The sequence below is a fragment of the Lepeophtheirus salmonis genome, chromosome 7, assembly GCF_016086655.4.
Source record: "Lepeophtheirus salmonis chromosome 7, UVic_Lsal_1.4, whole genome shotgun sequence".
Taxonomy (NCBI): Eukaryota; Metazoa; Arthropoda; class Copepoda; order Siphonostomatoida; family Caligidae; genus Lepeophtheirus; species Lepeophtheirus salmonis.
This window is the reverse complement of record NC_052137.2, coordinates 33,366,970-33,391,428: the sequence shown is the minus strand read 5'-3', so window position 1 is coordinate 33,391,428 and position 24,459 is coordinate 33,366,970. Positions and strand designations below refer to the sequence as shown.

General features: G+C 33.0%; 4 protein-coding genes and 1 long non-coding RNA gene across 7 annotated transcripts in view; 1 reads left to right on the top strand and 4 right to left on the bottom strand.

Annotated features, from left to right (window-relative positions):
* Positions 1 to 10,772, bottom strand: part of mnd (L-type amino acid transporter minidiscs) — a 74,641-nt gene extending 63,869 nt beyond the window's left edge. Inside the window, exon 1 of one of the 2 annotated variants that reach the window (XM_040717080.2) lies at positions 10,539 to 10,772. The gene's annotated coding sequence lies outside the window, so the exon portion shown is untranslated. The remainder of the gene's footprint in view (positions 1 to 10,538) is intronic. The other variant, XM_040717083.2, reaches the window with a different exon arrangement.
* Positions 10,773 to 10,842: 70 nt separating this feature from the next.
* On the bottom strand, positions 10,843 to 16,492 carry Rbcn-3B (WD repeat-containing protein Rbcn-3B). The gene is made up of 3 exons (XM_040717079.2): positions 15,967 to 16,492; positions 14,381 to 15,744; positions 10,843 to 14,326 (listed from the first exon to the last, which is right to left on the bottom strand). Exons 1-3 carry the CDS (start codon positions 16,326 to 16,328, stop codon positions 11,736 to 11,738), a joined length of 4,317 nt encoding a protein of 1,438 aa, XP_040573013.1. The 5' UTR covers positions 16,329 to 16,492; the 3' UTR covers positions 10,843 to 11,735.
* A 676-nt stretch (positions 16,493 to 17,168) lies between these two features.
* Positions 17,169 to 17,774, bottom strand: LOC139905932 (uncharacterized). Of its 2 annotated transcripts, none has more exons than XR_011781085.1 (3): positions 17,725 to 17,774; positions 17,368 to 17,457; positions 17,169 to 17,308 (listed from the first exon to the last, which is right to left on the bottom strand). It is a non-coding gene; the product is annotated as an uncharacterized lncRNA (long non-coding RNA). The 2 variants fall into 2 exon arrangements; XR_011781086.1 differs by having other exon boundaries at positions 17,748 to 17,774.
* Positions 17,775 to 18,858: 1,084 nt separating this feature from the next.
* LOC121122234 (U2 snRNP-associated SURP motif-containing protein) lies at positions 18,859 to 22,880 on the top strand. The gene is given in 10 exon segments (XM_071889939.1): positions 18,859 to 19,445; positions 19,687 to 20,260; positions 20,314 to 20,584; positions 20,638 to 21,430; positions 21,492 to 21,601; positions 21,603 to 21,606; positions 21,681 to 21,818; positions 21,871 to 22,028; positions 22,079 to 22,212; positions 22,272 to 22,880. Coding segments are annotated over 10 exon segments (2,784 nt in total). The 5' UTR covers positions 18,859 to 19,003; the 3' UTR covers positions 22,432 to 22,880.
* On the bottom strand, positions 22,466 to 23,941 carry LOC121121200 (delta(3,5)-Delta(2,4)-dienoyl-CoA isomerase, mitochondrial). Its single transcript, XM_040716076.2, is given in 6 exon segments — positions 22,466 to 22,647; positions 22,708 to 22,834; positions 22,922 to 23,202; positions 23,325 to 23,704; positions 23,784 to 23,796; positions 23,798 to 23,941. Coding segments are annotated over 6 exon segments (921 nt in total). The 5' UTR covers positions 23,822 to 23,941; the 3' UTR covers positions 22,466 to 22,551.
* Between the last annotated feature and the right edge of the window lie 518 nt (positions 23,942 to 24,459).

The window sequence follows — 24,459 nt, the reverse complement described above, 5'->3', positions numbered from 1 at the left end:
AATTAAAATTAAAGCCAATTTTCAATAGTGTGGCCCAACTTATTTTGGCTAACACTCAAAAACTATTTAGAATGTTTGCAGTTATTTTGAACAACAAGAATTTATTTTTAATTTGGATAACTAGCCAGGTATGTGATTAGTAGCCAGATTTCTTTATTATAACCAATCTAGCGACGCCATTGGTTACCTTAACAAAAAATTGACAAAATTAAAATTGGTATTACAATTACGACTATTAAATACTTTATGAAACTTGTGCTAAAAGTTGTACATTAATTTGTAGCTTGCAAAAAAGAAATCAAGTCTCAATATCACTTCAACATCTGGAGTAATATAAATAACTTTTGTGTCAACACACCCCTTTCCCTCCTTCTACATACGCGCATACATTGTGAAAAAGATATCAAATTATATGTTGTGTTCAGGGATGCTAATCAGTAGTGATGAAAGTCCGGTATTTTTTAGCTCGCCCTATGTGATTTTGTTTTATTGAATTGGTAATCTGAGGAATTTCTCAGATGTGGAGTGGTCGCTTGAAGTCCATGAGAACACCAAGGTTGATTGAGACAAAGAGGTGGATTGAGACAAGGAGGTTGATTGAGACAAAGATGTTGATTGAGACAAGGAGGTTGAAATTCAATCGCAAAAAGAAGCGCTCCTTGAGAAAAATGGATCATGAGGCTTGTACGTTTTGAGAAACCATGTGTAGGGTGGTCAGGAAGAACCTGAGGATGAATCCGTAGCATTTACAAAAGAGGCAGCTTCTCAGCGAGGCAACAATGGCCAAGAGGCAAGCCTTGGCGAAGGTACTTTCGAAATTCCTCAATTATTGTACGCACGTTTCAATCATTTGAACTAACAAAAAGATCTTCCCCTTATAGCTGGCTTACAACAACCACAACGACCAGGTTCTGAGCCGGAGCAACGAGGACATTCCCTTGAACGTGCGTAGCGTATTCAAAATCCAAAAAACGCCATCAGGACGAAAACACCCTGGATATTCATTCCCAAATGTATGAAGGTCAATCAATTTGTCTATCTGGACATTTTACCATCCCAAGTACTTCCTGGATCAAGAAACGTTACTGGGAAGGGGCTTACTGCTTCCAGTAGGACGGAGCACATTCACATACTGGGCCAGAGTAGTTCCAACCCACTTTCGAGCACTTTTGGAGCAAGGACATGTGGCCCCTCTTCTTCCCCAGATCTCAACGTAATGGACTTCTCCATATAGCCCATTCTAGAGAAGAAGATTAGTGTGACTTCCTCGCGCAGCGTCGACGACTTGAAGGCCGCCATAGTTTCCGCATAGGACAGCATGTCGGAGGAGACCATCCATACAGAGTGTAAAATATGCAGTTCCGAAGCGTTTGGGAGCAGTAGTTGCTGCAAATAGTTGCCATGTGGAATGAACTGGCACTGATTTTGAAGGAAATTTCCCGTTGATAGCAATGGCGTAAAAAGATATTTCGAAAAATAAATATTAATGTACTTTCTTGACTGTTGAAGCTCTGCATAACTTATGGGTCACTCTTTATATACGTCAATCAAGTTTGGATCAAAGTTCAAGCCTTAGAATATGATACAAAAGCATTTCCTCTTTGCAAAAGGGGTCAAGCTCAAGTTCTTCCTCCTAGATAATATATGATTCTAAGAATTTTATAAATATAAATCATCTCTTTTAAGATATACATACATATGTATATTGACAATCTCGTATATTAATATTCCCATTATACTACTTCAACCACTTTTCTTTTGTATCCATAACCAAATTGATTCATATTTTTTTTAAATATTCCCCTAATCCCCATGAGTGCGTGTGTGTGTGTGTGTGTGTAAAAGCCCATTAAAATAAGTCAATGAAAGAGGGGGGAAGGTTATTTTATTCACTCATAATTAGTGATGGGACGATTAATCGGAATCGGAGAACCGGGTGTTTTTTTTTTCTGTAATCGACATCGGGAAAATAATGTTTAATTTGTGATTCCAATTCTTATTTATAATGGGTATTTAACTATTTATTACTTTCCTAAGTTATGAGGAAAAAAATAGCTGTCCCCAAAAATTAAGGAATTTTTGCTTTTTACCAGAAAATATAATATTTGAAAAAAAATTTCAAAAAATGAAATATTTCATTTTTTTTCAAAAAATTTATATTAGAAATTTAATTTAGAAAAAATTAACCATTTTCTTAGGGATTTTGACATTTTTTCTAAATAAAAATAATTTTTTTTGTGAACATCAGTGGATTTTGGAAATTTTATCCAAAAAATTTCATTTTTCCGAAAAATTTCATTTTTTGCGAATTTATTATTTTTTTAAATTTTTTGTATACAACTGTTAACTTTTGAAATTTTTTGTGAATAGTTTTGGATTTTTGAAAAAAAAAAAAATCAAAATTGTGTATTCGAAATTTTTTTGAAAAGTTTACATATTAGATATTTAATTTTTTAAACTTTTTTTAAACAAAATTAAATTTTTCAAATTTTCGGATTTTTTTTTTTTTCAAAATGGTATTTTTTATCTATTATTAAAATATTAAATAAAAGGAATCGACATTCCGATTTTTTCAAAAAACCTATGAGAATCGGTATCAGAATTTTTTTCTAATCGCCCCATCACTATTCATAATAAATAGAAACAGTATTTCATCATTGTTACATTCAATATGAATACGAGCCCTTCCAAGTTCCATCATCCCCTTTCCTTTACTTAACAATCCTCGTTCTCTCTCTCTCTACATAAAAATATAAATATGTAAATCCATTCATACCCCTTGCTTTCGTCATTATTTCATTATGACTTTCATTTTCATAGACTCAATTTCCGCAAAAATACAACCAAAAAGCAATTTCCTTTACTCGGATATACATATTAACAAAGAAGAAAATAAGATTCCATCACATTTCCTTGCATCCTTGTGTGTACTTATTGTGCATACCTTCTTATATGATCATTCTACTTACTATATCAATGGGAATATATTGTTCAGCCAGTGCAAAAATTGCTATCTGGACATTAACTGAGATATTTGGGTATCTTCACCAATATTAAAGCCTGGTGATTTGGATGTTTCTACAATCATTGGCAATATTGGGGATTCCGGCATATTGTTATTATTATTTATTTTTTTAGGAGGGGTGGGGATTTCTTTTGAAAAAAAATCCTAAAATTAAATTTTGCCCAAAAAAAAAAATTCAAAAATATATATTTCAAAAATATTTTTTTGAAAAAAAAAATCAAAATTTAAATACTAATATTGAGTTTCTTGAAAAAATAATTTAATATTACACTTAATGGAAAAAAAATCCAAAATTAACAGTTAATTTTTTTGGAAAAAAATTAAAATATTAATCTTTTTTTTAAGTCTACAAAATCCAAAGCTGTTTACAAAAATTATTTTTTCGAAAATTACATTTTTTCGAGAAAATTTTAAAAATGAAAATTCAAATATTAAATTTTTTCGTAAAAAGATATAGCAATTTGCAAAAAGTTAAATTTTTGAGAAAAAATTTCAAAAATCCACAGCTATTCACAAAAATAATAATTTTTTTGATAAAAGGTACCAATATTAAATTTTTTGAAAAAGAAATCAAAATTAAATGTACAATTTTTTTTTCAAAAATCCATAGCTATTCACAAAATATTTCAAAATTTAAAATTGTTAAAAAAAATTTCAAAATTTAATTTCCAATATTAAACTTTATGGACAAAAAAACCAAAATCCACATTTGTTTACAAAACTATAAATTTTTGGGAAAAAAATTTGAATATTTTTTTTAAGCCTCCAAAATCTAAAGTTGTCCAAAAAGTTAGATTGTTTTGAAATTTTTTTGAAAATTAAATTTTTTGAAGAATAACTTAAAAAATGAGATTTCAAATATAAAATTTTTCCTGAAAATATTATAGTAATTTGCAAAAAATTAAATTTTTAAGAAAAAATTTCAAAAATCCGCAGCTATTAATAATAATTTTTTGGAAAAAAATTTGTAATATTAATTTTTTTAATTATTAAATCTACAAAATCCAAAGATGCTCACAAAAAATTAAATTTTTGTAAAAAAAAATTTCGTAAATTACATTTTTCGGTGAAAATTTAAAAAATGAAATTTCAAATATTATATTTTTTCAGAAAAAAGTATTGAAAATTCATAGCTGTTCAAAAAAAAAAAAAAAAATACGATAACATTTCAAAACTCTTCAGCTATTCACAAAAAAAAAAAAATTTTGGAAAGAAATTATCTTTATTTTTTGTAAAAAAAATTCATCTATAGCAAAAATATTAACTAGTAAAAAGGAATAATTCCTTAATTTGGGGGCTACAGGCCACCTCCTGCGGATGTCCCTGCATCATCACATGATATTCACTTTTTAGTCGTTTTTACTGTTATAAATATGTACTAAATTTATTAAATACATTTACTAGATAGTATCTTTTTGCAGGCAAAATATATTAAATTCAGTGCTACACTGTGATCTCTTGTTTAAATTCTTTAATGAAGCTTACAAAAGAAGAGGTGTTTGAAGAGTCTTTGACCACTTTGATTGCGCTACAAATAACCATGCACAAAAGATCCGAATGAAGTTGTACAGGAAATATCTTAAAATACTTTTTTATTTAAACATTGCGAAGATTATTATTTATGAATTTAATTTCCACCAACTACAATTAAAGCTAGTACATTATTTAGCAATGTAATTCCGGGACACCCTCCTCGAATAGGTTTTGAGGTTGTTAATGTAGCTGCAGCGAACTCTACAGGCTTTTTACTCAATATGCCACCATATTGAAAAGTTCAAAGGATTCAGATCAGAGGACTGGGGAGGCTAAAAGATTTAAGGCCATGAATTCATGTTTTTTGGTTCCAATTTTATTTTTCTACCACTTCTAGGCCGATCCCTGAAGATGTTTTTTATCCTCCAGAAGCTTTCTGACTTTGTACATTGTATGACGGTTAACCTTCTGCTTTTTCATAATGTCAGAGTTGTAATGGCCAGTGTGGACCAATGTGACAATCTATAACCTTTATGCTTCCATTTTTATTAACCAAACATTGTTTCATCACTTTTTCATCATCTACGAAATCCAGTTTCAGCTGATATAAATGGAAAAATTTGATTGGAATATAAGCTCTTAAATTGTGGTTATATAGATGGTCAAAGACTTTTAGAACACCCAGTTTTATTGTATTAAGAGATTGTACAGTTTGCTAAAAATGTTGTTGCATAATATTACTATTGGCTATTGAAGTAAAAAAAAGTTATAATTATATTTGTTAAAAGCTGATGATATGATTTGCACATCCTTGCAGCTAATAGTCAGTTTAAAATAACCACAATTTTCATCACTTTATAAGTTTGGAAATGAGAGATTTCCCGTAGTACCTGTCATCTCCACTCATGTTACTTTATAAGTTTTAGCTTTTGGCACCAACAGGTTTCCAATCCCTGAATGTAAAAATTTGTTTCTTCAAAATTTTGTTTAAAAAAAAAGTAATTCGGGCAAATTAAAATGTAAAAAATTAAATATTTGATTTTTTTTTTTGTAAATAACTATGAATTTTTGAAACTTTTGTCTACAAAAATGTATTTTTTTTTTAATAATTGTAGATTTTGAAATTTTTTTTCGAAAAAATTTAATAATTTTGTAAATATTTAACTTTTGTAAATAGCGGTGGATTTTTGAAAAAAAAATCAACAAAATTTAATATTTAAAATTTTTTTCTACAAATTTAATTTTCTATGAATAACTTGATTTTTGAAATTTCTTTCAAAAATTGCAGTTAGCTTATTTTCGTTTCTAGAATATGGCAAAATATTTACTTTAGAGGAAAAAAATTGGGAATCAGAATTCCCCCCCCCAAAAAAAAAAAAAGAAGTTATTAAACTCTTTTTTTTATGTTACTAGTTTTTTGCACTGGGTCAAGATATGTTAATGTGTTGTGTATGAATAATAACTTTGCGTTGCATAACCTCATATATATTTCCTAATTACTACCTTTGATTTCATGTTATCATTTCAAATAGATCTACTCCTACTAATATCACTCGCGCATATTTATTGCATATTATTATGGAGTGATTGAACTCTTGATCAAAAATTTCCTAATATGCCTTATAATATAGAGTGATTTTTAGACTGTCCCGTTCTTGGGCTAATTTTTGTTTCCCTAATACTGTTCCTCCTTTTTGTTTAACAATCATTTATCACCATAGATGAATTTAATACTTCCCAACGATATGTAAAAAAAAATCAAATTTTACCCTGACAATTTGAAGAATGTTTGGGAGTAGAGCTGCTTAGCTGCTATGATGTTTTATTGGATCAGCTGTAAGCAGCCCTGAGAAATAAACACAAACCCACTCCAAGACCAACAAGAAAATACAGTGATAGCTCCTTAGCATTTCTCTCAGTCATTCGTGAGCAAACAAATTCGTGGTTACACTTTATAGTTTATACCAATGAAATAATTTATTGTTTATACGTTAAATATGTTCTCTCTTCAAGAATGAAAGAATAATGAAAACAGCTTTAGAAAAAACCCTATATTCACCTAACAACTATAAAAAGCCTTCCATTATAGTATTATTTTTGGTAATACAAATCTTGGTTATTTTGGGCATGTCAAAAAAAGAAACCGAAAATTAACATGGTCACCCTCACAATTTGCAAAATGTTTTGGAGGATAGCAGATGAGCTGTCAAAACGTTTCATTAGATCAGCTACAATCAGCTGGGGCAATAGAGGAAAGAAAAAAGGATATAAACAATGAACTTTCCTGGTATTACTCCAATGTCGATTCTCACTTCTATTCGGAGTACAACAAGGACTGGCAATTATAACTCCGCAACTCCGCTCATAAGAATATGCAATTAGGTTTCGAATATAATTGAATATAGTATGAAAGGAAGTTCACTACTCAGGAGAAAAAAATAATGACAACACCTAAGGAAAAGAAAATCACTCTTCAGATTACCGATTCCAAAAAAACCGGACAGGTAAAAAATACACACCATTTAGATGATTAATTACTTTCAGCCATGATTATCCCTTTAACTAGGGATTAATTTTGCAATGTTAAGTCAGACAAAACGGGGAAACAGCGACAGTCTAAAATAACTAATTACATGATACTTTTTGCAAGTACCTGATGCAAATTCCTCATTTCAAATGAATTATTTAATTTTTTGATGACAACTACAACAGAAAACTCGTAATTGAACACAATATTTGTATGCGAATAGATTACATATTATATGCAAGTAAAAACAACGCTTTGAATTAAGGACATTTTAATATATACCAAAATATTAGAAGATTCCAAAATAATGTTATTAATTTGGCAGATTTATTTTTGCTATTTATCAATTAAGATATGAATTTTGCAAATTGTATGTATTTAAGAAAAATGAAATGTCTCACAGGAAAATCATATCTTTTTTTTCTCATGAAATTTATATAATAATAATTATATAATGGTAAATTATTCTCGTTGAAAAGAGCTTAACTTTTATGTGGACTTATTTATTTAAATTGACGTATATTATAAATTATATTGTTATTATGCAGTTTAACATAAAGAAGTACGAACACAAATTTTTAACATGATAATTTTTGACCTATAATATGTCTCAGAAATTATGTATAAGGTTATGTCATATGATGAAAATCGTCTATATTTTAGGAATATTAAAAAAAAGAAACCGAAAATTAACATGGGCATCCAGACAATTTGAAGAATACTTTAGAGAAAAGCAGTAGTATGTGACAATTTGACAAATATACATCTTGTATGTGAAAATTTTATATGTGATCACATATTTTTCAGATCCCAAAGTGGTCAATATTGCCCCCTAGGAGTCGATATGGATATGTATGAGGTCTATGTTATCAAAATAAAAATTTGGGGGTCTATATATTTTTGCAGGTCACGAAATTACACAAAACGTAAATTTTGCTTACTTCATACCTATAATAAATTAATATTTTGCATATTTATACATAAATATTAATAACGTTTACTAAAATTATTTAAATGCCTATTTTATTTCTGATGTGCTTCGTTGCAGCCCTTATCGTAAAATTGATTTGATGAAGTAGAAAATAGGAAGGCGTAAATTTTCCGACTTGTCATCGACCAGGATGATGACGTTTTTTTCTACGTTCAATATGTAAATGTCCTTTGTGCAGATTTTAAAACCGGGTGTGGTGATTTTTTTGTTTATGAACATGCCACTATGAAAGATCACTCCATACAATTAAATTGAAGAACAGATGTCATGTTATAAGAAGAACTCATCGGAATACACTCTTACGAAGAACTTACGTAAAGTGCCTTTCAGAAAGGGATATCAGTAGTTCTGGCTTCAAAAATAAATCCACGTCGAGTATCCTACTTAATGGGGAAGAAAAAAAATATACAAGCTTTTCCATTTCATATCTGGTGGAAGGAGCTTTAGCGTCTTACGAAAAGATGAAATAGATTAAATTATTGAACGCGATACTTGAGATTACAAATACACAGGATTCAACTTTATTAGCATGTCGTTCTTTTTGCCTCATTACTTAGATACTACACTTTATGTTCAGAATTTGGTACTTAGATGATAACAAGAGGATACATTTCATAAGTAAAGACCCATGCCAATTTTTGAATCCATTTCCTCTATTAAGTTTTACTTTTGTTACAACGTAACATACAGTGATTGACTATAATTTGATTAAATTATATAATTCAATAGTACGTCATTTGAAATGACATCATGAAATAATTAAGTTATAGACACTTATACAATATTCATAACCATCAATAAAAATACAACTGTTCGATTTATTAATACATATTATGTAATGGGTATTTATGTACCGGTGCCGTAATCACAGTTTTGTTATTGGGGCTGTGATTTTATTTATTTATTGGTCGGTGATTTTGATCTTATAAAGATATGCAATTTAAAATGGAGTTGTTTCAATAAAATTTGGAATTAGTTCACTTTGTAGGCCCCTTAAATGTCCCCAACTTGATTATATGAAATATAAGCCAGAAAGGAAAGGATTTTCCTTGATCAGGGCTTTGTATTTAGATGCGCCATTGCCTTTCACTAAAATATGCTGTTATTTTTGTGTATAAACGAAAATATATCATTCTCATTCAACGAAATTTTATATGAATGTTTAAATTGTTCAAAATAAGTGTGGTTATGAATCACCGCTACATAATTAAATAATATTACATTGAATTGAACGTATTAACATCAATTGTTTTATTTATAAACGGATGAAACATTGAGACAAACAGGTTTACCTTTACAAAAAGTGAAGGGATTGCATGAAAACTTCCCTTAATTTAGCTCGTTTATGTAGTGGTATAGTAAGTCTGTATAATTAGCAAGCCAAGTCAAGATTCACTATAAGAGCAATAGGTAATACTACTACTTGTATAATGAATCTTTGTTTCAAAAAGGTACATTACTCATAATTTTTGAAGCATAGCGAAACACAACTAAAGATAAACTAATCACCATATTTTGCAATGTAATTCAATACTTTTAATCGAATTATTCAACTTCCCTCAAATGGTTGATGATAAGAAAAAAATATTCAATGGCATGTCAAGGCCTCAATTACATATCGTAAATATATAGATTAGCAAAAATGTGAAGGCTCTAAAAAAAGCGAAGGAGTTAAGAGGTAGAAAAGATAAATACATATCTACACACAATTCAAAAATGGGGGAGGTAGTTTCATCGAAATGATGGAAACCTAATCACTCAAATTTCCATTACAATTGTCTTTTCATGCATTTAGAATAGAAAGAGTGGATAATGTCTAGTATTTTGTCGGTCTGAGTTTATTCGGTCAAGTCTTAAGACTAGCCCTATCGGTCTTTGGGACCGGTCCTTAGAACTATTAGTACTAGAACTGATTAAACAAAGAAGTCATCAAGGATCGAACTTTATAAGTTTTTAGGACTGATATGCAGGACTAAACTGCACCAGACCGAAACTGAACTGGAAGAGACTGCAGTTTTCAGTCCTAAATAAACACAGACACAATACTAATAATGGTCCACCCCTTTTTCCGGCCACATAGCACATATTATTTACTCATAAGCAATCTAATTCCAAATAAATGGTACATATTATCAGGGAATTCTATAGATATTGTACCTAGAATTCCATGAAATTATGTACATTAAAATAGTAAAAAAAAAATTGCATGTAGATATATATATGTATGATCTGCACTAAACCCTAAAAGATGTAAGTGATGTAACAGTTTTCTTCACTTAAATAGTCATGTTGACATTTCAATTACACACTAAATACAATAATAAAGAGATATAATCTCGCTATAAATATCAACATTAATTTTACAAAAATACTGCTCCCAATATGGGAATTAAGATCCTGACTAGAAAATATTTATTAAATTTATATAAAAAAGTGTACATATTCAAAACTGTTATAAAACTAAAATGGGAGAATTAGTTTTGCTTGTTAAGAAATCAAGGATATTTATGAAAATATCTTACCTTTAATGAGAGAATACCAGACAGAACTTCGTTTGTGAATGTATTTAAATATAAGTAACAAATAAACTATTATTTATTTCACTTTCAAGGAATTCAGAACCAGGGGAAGGAAAATTTAATGAATGATATACGAATAATATTTTATATGATAACACCGTCCTATCCTCCAAGAGCATTTATTTTCCTCGCGATAGAAAACTCCAACGAACAAGGCTACTATAACATAATGTGCTCGCTTTTTTATTTATTTGAAAACGTAATCAACAGACTCGCAGCGTCGTTTCAATAATAAAACACTTGAAAATAATATTTTGGTATAGTCTTGTTAAAAAGCTCATTGTACATAAGTTTCATATGATATTATCATATGAATTGGCAAGTAGAAAATAAAAAATAAATGTATATAATAAATTGTAAGACCAGATCAAATCAATAAGTTCTTGTATTAAGTCAGGTTGGAGTCAAACTCTCTAAATAACACAATCAAAAAGTTAGTAGAACGTCAAACTTTTGTCATCCATTTACTAAAGATTTAAAATTATTTATGGATTTATTATTATTGAAAGAAAGATTTAGTGGTATAGTATATGCCCATTTAATGTAAAACATTAAAATTGATATCTATTGAGTTGATTTAACAAATTGATAGTGCATGAATTTAAAGACAAATGACATGGTTATTTAGACAGAATAAACCCAAGTATAATTCAAGAATGTTAAGATAACACACAATAATAAATGTTCATCTTGCAACTCTTTTAACAAAATAAATAAATTAATAATAAACCAAAATTATTACAAACAATGTATAGATATAGATAATATATAATATGTATCCTTCATAATTAACAATAAAATAGAATTAAAAATCACACTATAGAATAACGGAATGTATTTGTAATAAAATTGAAATGCTAGTAATATTGTAAAATTTAATGCGTTTTTAATGACTTTTTTTAAATCAATGATTTAAACCTATGTAGTTCCTAATAAAAAAAAGCCCATTATGACTCTAATCCTACTTTTTCAACTCCCTGATGCAAGTTGACAATAGGGAGCTCAACATAAAAACACATAAGAATGGTTTTAAGGTTTAAATACTTATCCTTATTTTTAATCTTGAAAGTAAAAAGAGAGAAAAATTAATCATTTCTAGCTTTTTTTTAATAGTAGTAACTATATATCTTTTTTGTATATTTAGGAATTGAAACGACTTTCAGCTCCATCAGGTAGGAGTAGAGTGACTGTTTTAAAACCATTCCATACAAGTTTTGGCATATGATTGGGTGTCCATTGACTCGATTTCGATGACGGATTAACATTATAGGACTTAGTACAGCGTGTTTGCGCATTGCCAAGTCCAAACATCCCAGTTGATGTCTGCCAAAAGTGAAGCTTATTATCAGAATCCGAAAACGTAGCAAGATTTTTTCCATCGGGAGAAAAGGAAACAGCAATTATGCTCCCAGAGTGTGCTGGTATTGATTGTAACTTAGAGGCTCGTAGGTCATACATAACTAAACTACCAGTTTTTGTACCAACGGCTAATCGCCTTGTCTGCATACAATGCGATATTTGTGGAAAGTATGAAATTGGAGGGAAAATATCCCCCATACATTTGTTCTTCAAATGATTGCCATCGATACAATGGAGAGCTATATCCGTCACATTTACAAGTAAATCTATCAGATCTTGCTTATTTGTTTCAATCAAAACCTCTATTAAGTGAAGGATTTCAGCTTTTGAACGAGTTAACACGTGTTGATTCAAATTGACATTAAGGGATTGAGAGTTTGCAGCAAGATTATTAAACCTTGAAATTTCTCTTGCAATAGACGTAACAAATGCTCCTGGCCGCGCTTTAGCAATTTGCATTAAAGCATGACGAGATGTTCGACAAGAATCGCCAGAAGGGGTGAGTGGAAGACCATATTTAGTAGAAGGAACCCACCAATCTGCTTCAGAACACATTTCTAATAAGCTCAACAGTACTTTAGATACTTCTAAATGTGGTTCCCATAAACAAAATCCCCTAGCTATTAAATCAATCGCTGCACGTCTTAAAGCTGAAGTCGACCCCCCAGCTTTATTGGAGCCAAAATTCCCATCTCCTTTAGGACACAAAACTAGATACATCAAAGCTTTTGCAGTTAAACGAATCATGTTGCTACCGAGAGCATGCTCAGAATTTTTACTTCCATCAATATCAAACAGCGCACCGATCACACCTAGAAGTATGACGGATGTTGTCTGATTTCTTCGCGCTTCAACGGCAGCATCATCTTTTTCATCCTCATAGAAATCCTCATCATCTTCCTCTAGAACATTATTTTCTTGTCCATTTGTAGTTGGGGTTGTAGAAGGCTGAAACGGTGGATCCCCATACTTGGGTAAATACAAACCCCATACTTCGACAAGTTTCTTCCTTCCTTCTAACCCCATATTTTTTAATTCTGCAACAAGTAACTCCTGTGCAGCTAATCGAACTTGCAAGCAACGATCTTGCCATCGTATGGCCAATAGCTCAACTAAAGGCTTCTTAAACGATATTGAAGTTTTTAATTTTTCAGGAATTAAAAAACAATGCAATGTACTCAACAGACTCCATCCTTGTTGAATTTGCTCCTGCTGGTGGCTGAATACAGATGAATCTTCGCCTGCAGGTAACTCCATTGCTCCGTGAGTTGCTTGGCGAACCAATTTTCGTTTTCTTTCTTGTTCGGGTATGAACGAAGCATTTGAAACGGATATTAGAGTGTTTGTTATTGATATAACTGATAGTAAATGATTGGTTGTAAGAGTATGCGAGAGTTCCCAATGCCCCATAGACGTAAAAAATTGAGTGTTATAAGCATTATCCTTCACACTTGTATCTCCAAGATGATAGGTTGGTAGAGAGAGTGACATAACTCCTCCACCTTTAGATAGTATTCCAAATGACACTGGTACTTTGGGACGAAGTAGACCAAGCTTGGAGGTAGCTACTTTATCAAGATCTTTATCTAATCCCCAAGCGTGCAATAAGGATAATAGAAGTTGACCAATTTCAAGAGTAAGATTAATTTCGAGATGAAGTGAAGATGGCCGAATAACGCCATTTTCTGAATCTTCCTCATTCTTGATATTCAAACCACTTTCATCAAGAGCTCCTGCCCTCTTTTCAATTTCCCGTTTGGCATGCTCAAGCTCTCCTTTAGCTTTTTCAGCTCCCTCTTTAACTTTAGACATAAAACCAGTAAGTTTTCTCTGAGTCTCGGGACTTGCTGAAGATGAAATTGAATTTAATCGGTCGTCAGCTTTATCTTTAACTTTGTTGAGAAAGCCAGATATTTTTTTAACTGTATCAGGAGATGCCGGCTTTGTTAAAGCCCATATACGATCATAGTCCTTTTGATTAGTAAAACCTTGAGTCTCCATAGTACCCGGGGTCATGGTTTGATACTCTTCTGATAACAACTGAACAATTAATGCCTCCACATCAAAAAACAATATATGACTCTCAAAGTTTTTAGGATTAGTCCTGAATCCATTTACAATGAGGGGATAAGAACGATTTTTCTCTTGAATAGCAGCATGAGCATTGCCCCTTTGACCCTGTTGAATTTGTGACATTCCTGTTTGTGTAGCAATTTTCATAGCTGCAAGATTCCGATGACGAAGACCACGAAAGAAATGCAAAGCTGGATTGGCACCAACACTTTCACCGATATTAATTGTCGGTGCATTTTCATCACAAGCAGCAAGTATTTCATCCCCTGAATGCCCATGTACAACTCTATCCAGATGACCTATGTAAACAAAATTGTCAACCTAAATGTTGGATAATTTTTAGAAGTGCATACCTGTTTCCATTTGCCAAACGTAAGTTGTTCCATCAGAACATCCGACAATAAGAAAATCATCGAAGGGGCGCCATTTTATTGTAGTCACAGGGTATAAATGTCTGGAAGCTAGCATAACACATCTCCTTTCCTTCAGAGACAACAACGTTACAGAATTGTCACTGGCTACTGAGCAAATGCAATGTTGAATACGAGGACTGCAAGTAGGTGGAGGTACATAGAGACTCATAACTTCACCCCCATGAGAACTAAACGTGTGAAGTAGAGTGCCAGTGTAAATATCCCATAGACATACTGAAAAATCGACAGAGCCAGAGACAAGATATGATACATCGTATCTCGGATGATCATTATTTGGATATAAAAGACAATTAACTCGACCACTATGTCCAATCAGCATTTGCTGATGGGGCCAATTAGAATATTTTTGATGACGCCCAGATAGAAGATGTAGCATTATAGTCTGAGTTGCAGGGACCATGACAATAGAGCCATCATCTCGGCCACAAACTAATCGGCATTGCATAGGTAAAAATATCGTTGAAGTTATTTCGGGTGCATCGTTACCCAATTGACCCAATATACCCAGAGGACACTCTGACAATCCTTTCCATTTTTCTTCCAGGGAAGTAGTTTGTATAGGTAGCAAACCTTTGGTATTTTCATCACTGCCAGAAATATCCGAAATATTCCATATTGAAACACATCCATCGCAATCACCACTTAAGAGAAATTTCAAAGACTTATCTTTACGAACTATCTTAAAAAAATCAAATGCAGGTGGGCAGTGGAGAGCCTTTTCCTTGGCTTCAAGTTTGTGTAATAGTACTGACTTTGAAGATTCCTTTGATTTGTTATGAAAATCCTTGGATTCCACAATACAATTTGTAGGTAATTTATAAATATAAGCCTTTCCATCATCACTCCATATACAAACACGATCACCACTGACAAACTCTCCTCCCGACCAACGCTCACCTTTACGACAATGCATCGTCAATAAACAAGTGAAATCTCCTGCGTCATATATATTCCAATATTTTGAACAAACAATGAGAACAGTACGCATATTATAGGCACAACAAGACAAGCGAACAGAATTGACACAACGGATCTGCTTTGACTCATTCTCAAGTACAGATTGCTCAGAAGACTCTTCATTTCCAGTTAGGGTCCACACTTTCACAGTACCTGATGTGGTTAAAGCCAGAACAACGTCATCTTTACGATTAGGCGGTCTTAAAACGTGAAACGAAGAAATCCAATCAGGATTGACTCTGCTTGAAAGTTGAAACAAGACCTCCAATGAAGTAGAATCAAACGCAACAATTTCTTCATAAAGACCACAAGAGAATAATTTAACTCTGAAAGGATAGGATGTACAATTATAGTAAGAGCTTCGGGCTCACTTCAAAATTCAAGTAATAAAAAGTAAATGACATTAGATGCCACACTTTGAATCTTCTGCATGAGTAACATACATTGGGATTCAATGACGAGAGACTCAGTACTGTGCCTCAGAGTGTGGCATATCTGCCAATTTCAAACAAGTCTTGCTCGCCCGAACCCTCCAACTTAATTGTAACCTATTATTGGCTGGAGATCTGTAGGATTGAACCCAAGAATGGACAAGGTGGGGGTATTTTTTGGATTCGATGCAAGACCCGTCCACGGGATCCCAAAGATTCAACTCCCCATTTTCTGAGGCTGAAACTAAATATTGTCCTGTTTTAGTTAAGCATCGAATACCCGAAGAGTGTCCCACAAGTAAATGCCTTGGAGTCAGATTCCAATTGTGGTCCATATCCCAGAGGATGATTTCCCCATCTTGCCCACCCGTTGCAAGAGTTTTATTCTCATGAAGGACTGTAATGGAGGAAATGCAGTGGCTTGGGGGGCTTCGGCCCCACATAATCAGGGGAACCACCAAGGAAGACGTGGATGTCATTTTTAAGCCTTACAATCCAATTCCTTGATACGTTACAACCGCCACTCACATGACGAAAACAAAACATAGAAATAATATCGATTGACTTTCCTCTACAGTTTTTGTATTCAGTTCAGTTGTTGTTGTATCAGGACGGATCATTCAGTTATCACGTCAGACGTAGCAAACTCTTTCTCACGCCTTCTTCTAGCTCCTTTCCTTCTTGCGCGCTGCATCAATTCATAGTATTATTATGTATTAGAGTAGGGAAGACGGGGGTAGGTTACCATTAACACGAAATGGAATCCAAATAATGGATACATTCATAAATCATACATATGTATAATCTGGACTAAAAATACATTCCCCCACCAAAGGACGTCCAAATCTAATTACTTTCATATTTATTTTATAATACTTTATGAAATGGCAATATAATTGCAGTACAAGAATGGGCACCTCAGTAGAGTGCAAACTTCCGCCTAGGGTCATTTTTTCTAAATGAAATATCTTTCTTCTCTATGTCTAAGACAAAAATGTACGATGTTGAATTTAATGAAATTTAATATGTACTGCCTTCATACTTAAATATATGCTATGTTATACATCCATAAGTAAAGTGCAAGGAAAACCATAATTAGTTTTTAACAATGTGAATTTTATTCTTAACTTACTTATAACAATAACAATTTGTTCTAGAGATAATGTCATGACTCATGTCAATATTCCTTTGTTGTAGTACAGATAATGTCAACATGCTGAGTCAGCTCTATTTCTTTGTTCAAGAGATTATTCCAGCTCTATATCTCAATTTTTTCAAAAGTGATGATTGATTATGCATTTTGTTTTCCTTTAAGCTTGACCTAAAATTTTTGCTATTTGAAGCATATTTATCAAACTATCATAACGACTCCAATTTGTGCTCTGTACTCCAAAATGTTCCACAGCTATTGTCAACCATGCATTTTTCATTAACATTTTGAGTTACCTTGACCATTGACCTTTCAAAATTTAATATATTAATTATGATTATACTATTAATAACTATGACTATTCGTACCAAGTTGGATACCAATTGATCTCTAACTTTTACGTTATCATGGTGACAAACAAAAATACAAACAGATCCAGAAACATAACTTGCTTACAACTTTGTTGGCGGATATAATAATGAGTTACATCTCAAAAGTTACTTGTTGATATTTACAAGGTAGACAATTTGGTTGTTTTCAAAATTATTGTATAATACTAATGATTTTTAGGTATGTTACATTTAATTATTTTTTTTGGGGTGAAACAGAGTCTAAGGAAATGTTGCATTGACATAGATAAATAAATACATTATCTATATGAATACATATATAATGAATAATAAATCAAAAATTCAATGTGTAAAGTTTACTTCATAAATATTAACAAGTAGTCTATTTTCAGATAAACTATAAAATGTGTCCTCAACAATCAAATCCACAATGACAATGTAACTCTTTGATAATACAACCACTATGGACTTGAAATTCGAAGATAAGAGCTGGAGTAATCTCTATGTGAATTTCAAATTCAATCAATATTAAATATTGAGATAGTGATTTCAAAAGTTGACAAGTTTCCCCTAGACTTTCAGCTCCTGCCATAATAGACTTCATTCTTTCTACTTTGTTTCTCTCTTGTCTATGACATCACCAGGGGTATTGTACTACTCTTTCACCTCTTAATGCCAACACATCTATCTTACCTGATTACGGATTATTTTGGCTAAGAAATTTTTAATTTAGTTTCTACACTAACATTTTCCATATTATATTTTCTTTAACAAAAAAGATGGACTTCATTTAGTAGCTAATGTTTCATTTTTATTTATCTAATTTGTATTTTGAGCAAATCAATTGTAAAATCATGTATTCATATTCATTCTTTCCCTCATATTGTTCCTGTTGATGCTCGAAAATAAACTCATACTTCAAATCAAAGTCACTGGTTAGTTAGACTTAGGAAAATATAAATAGTTATGACTGACACTATAATTGAAGGAGACGCCATTTTGGGGGCTCAAAGTTGTTATTTTACTGCATGGAATGGAGGAATTTCCAATAAATCTTAATTTAAACTTCATCCAATAGTTTTATAAAAAATAAAAAAGACTTAACACCTGCATTGAATACCACTTTATGCGAATGAGAAACACTCTTGTTTGAATGGAATCAAAGTATTATGTACTGAAAATCCCCAAGAATGGCCAGATTTGTTCAATTTTTTTTCAAAAGGTCTGATCGATTAGGAATGAGAAAAGTGGAATAGGCGGAGAAAAATATCTTAATCGTTCTATATTAGTTTTTAATTTGTACCTACAATATGGAAGTAAGTATAATAAAACAAGGTAATTAAGGCATGAAATTTTGATAGTAAAGTTTTTGTCCTTTTATTTGTAAGTCCCATTTGGACATTGAATAGTTTTCATTTTCGTGAAACTTGATTGTTTAAAATGGACGATATGAAAATTGTGACGTCACGCTGTAAGGAATGAGAACTAGAGAAGTAATTGTGGGCGGCCATAAATGAAGGCCGTGAGTGATGAGTATTTTCAATTCTACCAACTGCTGTATTACATTAATAAAATGTATAAGTTTTACTACGAGTGATATGAGGATATGGGATTCGGCGTCTCCTTTGGACTTGAGTTTTAAATTAGAAGAAGCATGATTAGTGAGAAGAAGTTGAAGGCCTTTGTCCTCGGAGGCGTTGGACGGCGAGGGAGCACCAAGAAAGATGTGGAAGAAGCCAAGCAGAAAGAAGAGAAGGAAGCCGTGGGAAAGGCTTATCAGGAGTTCGTGGATACGTTCCAGGGGAGTGGGACCGGGAAAACATGGATTAAGGCTGGAACATTTGATGCTGGGAAGCAAAAACATGACAGCTCTGGAAAAGGAAGTCTATATAGACCCAAGAGTAAACTCAGCTCCATGGATAAAGAGATGAGCCACGGTTCTGTGGAATCCAGTAAAAGTACCAGCAGTGGCGCTAGCGCTAGCTCTGGAGGTGGAAGCGGTGGTGGCGGCGGCGGCAGCAGCAGCAGTACCTACAGAAGACCCGAAAAACCTGGATCCAAAAAGAAAATCCAGGAAAAAAAGAAGTCTAATTTAGGTTATTAATTCTTCTTCTCTGGATTTGTGATCCCCCCTATCTTAGTCTCTGATATCGCGTACTAAATATCATTTTTCAAAGGAGTTAAATTCTTTTCTATTTATGATGAACGTTTGAAATCCAACTCGTGGGACCTGTATTTCATATCTCTCCCTTTTTATTCATAATTTCCAAAGTCCCCTTAACATAAATGCAACAAATTTAAGGCCAAGTTTTGATATTTACGTTATTTCTCTTATAGAATCCTTCAAGGAAGAATTGAAAGCCATTCAAGAGGAAAGAGAAGAGCGTCATCGTGTGAAATCCATGTTAAAGTCCTCCTCTTCTACCACTACTCCACCAGCTCCTCCTGGACCAACCATAGTTGAACCTGTGCCTGTACCTGTTCCATCACCTCCTCTCTGTTCTGGCAAGGATCAGCGTAACGCTTTAGACTGTGGAGATCCTACTTCGACTAATCTTTACTTAGGGAATTTGAGCCCGAGACTCACAGAACAACAATTGATGGAAATTTTTGGGAAATATGGCCCTCTAGCATCTATAAAAATTATGTGGCCTAGGACTGAAGATGAAAAATCACGAGGAAGGAATTGTGGTTTTGTGGCATATATGAGTAGAGTTGATGGTGAAAGGGCTTTGAATAATTTGTCTGGAAAGGATGTGGATGGATTTGAAATGAAAATGGGTTGGGGAAAGCCCGTCCCGATTCCTCTTTTCCCTCTTTATATTCCCCCTAAATTATTAAAACTTACCCTCCCTCCTCCAACTACAGGTTTACCATTCAATTGTCAATGTAGCGAGGAACAACTAAACAAGTAAGTCATCTTCACGTGATACTATGATTTACTCATTGTATTCTTATATTTAGATCGCACAATTATAATCCTCCGAAAAATGCCTCAGATCAAGAAAAGTTTGATAAATTATTATTTCGCTCAACGGTAAAAGTAGTTATTCCTACAGACAGAACTAAGTTATGTCTCATAAATCGAATGATTGAATTCGTTATACGAGAAGGGCCCATGTTTGAGGCTATGATAATGAATCGAGAAATGAATAACCCAAATTTTCGATTTTTATTTGAAAATAAGTCTCATGATCATATTTACTATCGATGGAGACTTTATAGCATTATGCAGGTGAAGTGATTCAACGCTATTTCTTTTCAACTAATTCAAGGATTATGATTTAGGGAGACTCTAAAGAAAATTGGTCCACCGATGACTTTAGAATGTTTAAAGGAGGATCCATTTGGAAACCCCCACCCTTAAATTTGTTTGCAGCAGGAGTTCCTGAAGAATTATTGGACGACGACGTGATAATCCCACAACGTCGTAATAATAAGACTAGCGACCCCCCTAATCCTAAAAAAGAGGATTCAGAAGAATATCAGGAAGAGCTTGCTCGTAACAATAAGCGAGGGCTATCTGATTCACAGAGAGATCGTTTTGAGGAAATGCTACGAAATCTTGTTCCTGACCGTAATCCAATTGCTGAGTCGATGGTTTGGTGTATTGAACATGCAGATGCAGGTGAAGAAATTGTAGATTGTATCTACGAATCTCTTTCCATTCCTGAAACTCCATTAGCTAAAAAGATAGCACGCTTGTACCTCATATCGGATATTTTACACAATTGTAGTGTTAAGGGTATTACCAATGTTTCTTACTTTAGAAAAGGGTTTCAAGTGAAGTTGCCAGAAGTTTTTGATCATTTGTATGAGTGCCATAAGAGCATAGAGTCTCGTATTAAGGCCGAGTCTTTTAAGCAAAGAATTATGTTATGTTTTCGAGCTTGGGAAGATTGGGCTTTATATCCCCAGGATTTTTTAATTAATTTGCAAAACAAATTTCTTGGATTAATGGGCGATCAATACATGGTAAATGATGTTACACCAACACAAATCGACGAAGGTAGTGACGAAGAAGATGTGGATGGTATTCCTTTAGACGGGGCTGCACTTCTAAAATCTGCAGCAAAAACTGGTAATGAATTTTCTATTTATTTATATAAATTATTCCTCATTATTGAATTTATCTCTTCCAGAGTCTGATAAAGTTAAACTTCCTATAACCAAAGATTCTGATGATTCTGACTTAGATGGTGCACCTTTGGACGACCCATCCTCCTTAAATCCTTCTTCTAATCGGGGGGGTGTCTGGTATGATTATTTTATTTTTTTGTCATTTTAACTTTTCGCATTTCCTAAAATCGAGCATGAATTTATTTAAATAGGATTTTTACCTTCTAAATGGGAGACAGTTGATCCTGAAGATGTCCAAGCTCAGGCTGTCACGTCAAAATGGGATATATTTGATGAGTATGACAAAGAAAAACAAAAAAAAAGAGAAGAAGACGATGATGATATCGACGGTAATGTCATCTTCTATATCTTATAACCCAATAAAAAGTTTATTTCAAAAAGGTATTCCAATGCAACTTGATGACGATGAAATAGACATGAGAGTTTCGGAGAGTAGGCGTTCAAAATTACGGGATATTGAAATTAAAGTAATGTCATTTCAAGATGAACTAGAAACTGGAAAAAAACCATCCAAATCAGGATGGACAATATCAGAACAGGTAATTTCTCAATTTATGATACTAATTAAATTTATCTTTGACTTTTGTAGGTCGAGCATTTTCGCAAAAAACTAATGAGGAAAGAGTTCCGCTCGGTTGAGGATGATGAACGACATTCTAGATCAAGAAAAAGGAAAAACTCAAAAAGAAAAGGTGGTCGTAGTTCAAGTTCATCGAGATCAAGGTACGAAATAGATACACAAAATGGTGATAACACCATTTTACTCACTGCTTGAATTTTAGATCCAGGGAGAGAAGCCGTCGAAGAAGAAGGCGCAGTAGTTCGTCGAATAGTAGTTCTGCGTACGAAAGTAGCAAAAAATCTCGTTCTAAATCTCCTAGAAAATCTAGTAGGCGTTCGCGTTCCCGCTCGCCTAAGAAACATAAGAAGAAACGGCACTAATAGGTTACTAATTACAAAATAAACTCAGACTCAATTATATAAAAATGACGTAAAGTTTCGTCGGTTTATTATTTATGTTTAAATATTGACGATATGCCTGTGATATAAGTATGTGCTTTTTCATAGATCGTTGAACTCCGGATTGGTCTTTGACATCATTCCCATAACTGCCGTAAGGGTGTCTTCACTTTGTAACATGAGGCTATTCCATCGAGCCTAAGATAATACAAAAAACATCTAAATATGAAATTTTATTAATAAGTTATCACTATTCACTTGATATTCCAAACTCTCGTCGACTGTATGATCTCTCGCGTGTAAAATATTTATTTTAGTTCCTTGTACAGCTACGGGACTTTTCTCTGCAATTTTGGAAGCAGTGCTAGTAGCTTTCTCCATCATACTATAATGTAATATCACGAAATAAAATACATCGTGTTATAAGAATACCTGACTTGACTCATTTAAGTTCACATGCTAATATTATTACCTCGAGACATCAGGTGCGACGTTGTTCACGAAACCCAGAGAAGATGCTTCGGAGCTGTTCATTTTCCTTGCTGTATAACAGAGCTCTCTTGCCAAACTTTCGTTACCTACAACTTTGGGAAATCTCTGCAGAGTTCCAACATCAGCAGCTAGGCCCAAATCGACTTCCTTAATTTGAAAATATGCATCTTCGGTACAATAACGAATGTCAGCAGTACTAATAAGATCAACACCAGCTCCAATACAAGCGTTATGTACTGCAGCTATGACTGGTTTCGGACACTGTAAATAATTAGAGTTTGAACTAATTAAAATATGAAAACACTTTGCCGTGTGGTGGGTTTATTCCCCAATATTCCAGCTCCAGTACAATCCTGTTTCTTATACCAAGGGATGCAACTCACCTTTTCAACTGCAGAAATGCATTGCTGATATACAACAATGAACTCGTATAGAAATTTAGCTTTTACAGAAATGTCTTTTTCAGCAGTCAGCTCTGGGAGGAGTTTTGAAAATCCCATGATATCAATTCCTGCAGTGAATATTCTACCATTGCCTGACAAAACGATACTCCTGCACTTGGGATCCTTTCCCAGCTCATCGAAAACAGATCTAATTTCTCTCCACATTCGATCATTGAGTGCGTTAAGTTTGTCAGGGCGGTTCAAAGCCACACCGTACACGTATGGCTCAAGCTCGGATATTTTAAGAGTTTGAAACCCTTGAATCGTTTCATTTGACAGAAGCCTCTTGCCAATAACTGAGACATTCTCAATCAGAGTTCCTAAGGTACAAATATTAAATATTTTATTTAAAAGTTGAAACTAAAAACTGTTTTTCATTCATTCAGATTTTTAACTTACCAGTTCGTGAAAAAAAGTTTCCTCACAGTATATGCCATGAATATATAATTTGAATAAGTAATAACTTAAAAAGTTATAATTTTAAATTGATTAATTATTATATTATAGAGTATAAACGGAAGAGTGATGAAAACTTCCTATAGCTGGAGTTTTACTACTAAATGTAAGATACTTAAAGACACTAGGAAAGCAGCATGACGTCATTGTAGGCATATAAGTTAGTGTCATGGACTGTCATTTTAATTGTGTAGGAATTATCTAAAGCTATAAAATGCCGGTGTTGTGTAGTCAGCTCTTGCTCATCTGTTCTACCTTGCTTGTGCTAAGCTGGTCATAGATAAACCTTTAAAAAAAATTCTACCCTAAAGAAACTAAAAAAGTCTTATACTCATAGTCCCTTTATTCTACCCTAAAGCATTAAACCCAAGGTACTATGACATGAAAGAAAAATTCGATTACGTCTAATTCTTAGGACTATATTTTGATTCACAAAACCTTTGGGCGCGTGTAGATAGGAAATGGAATTCCATTGCTTAGCAGAAGAAGGGAGGGAGGTGAGAGAAGTGTGTGGAAAGATATTTAATCCATGATCTTTTGAATGGTTCTTTCCTACAACTCAATCGGATAGATGGAGCTGCAAACTAATTGTTAGTGCAGTTTTAAATACATTCTATCT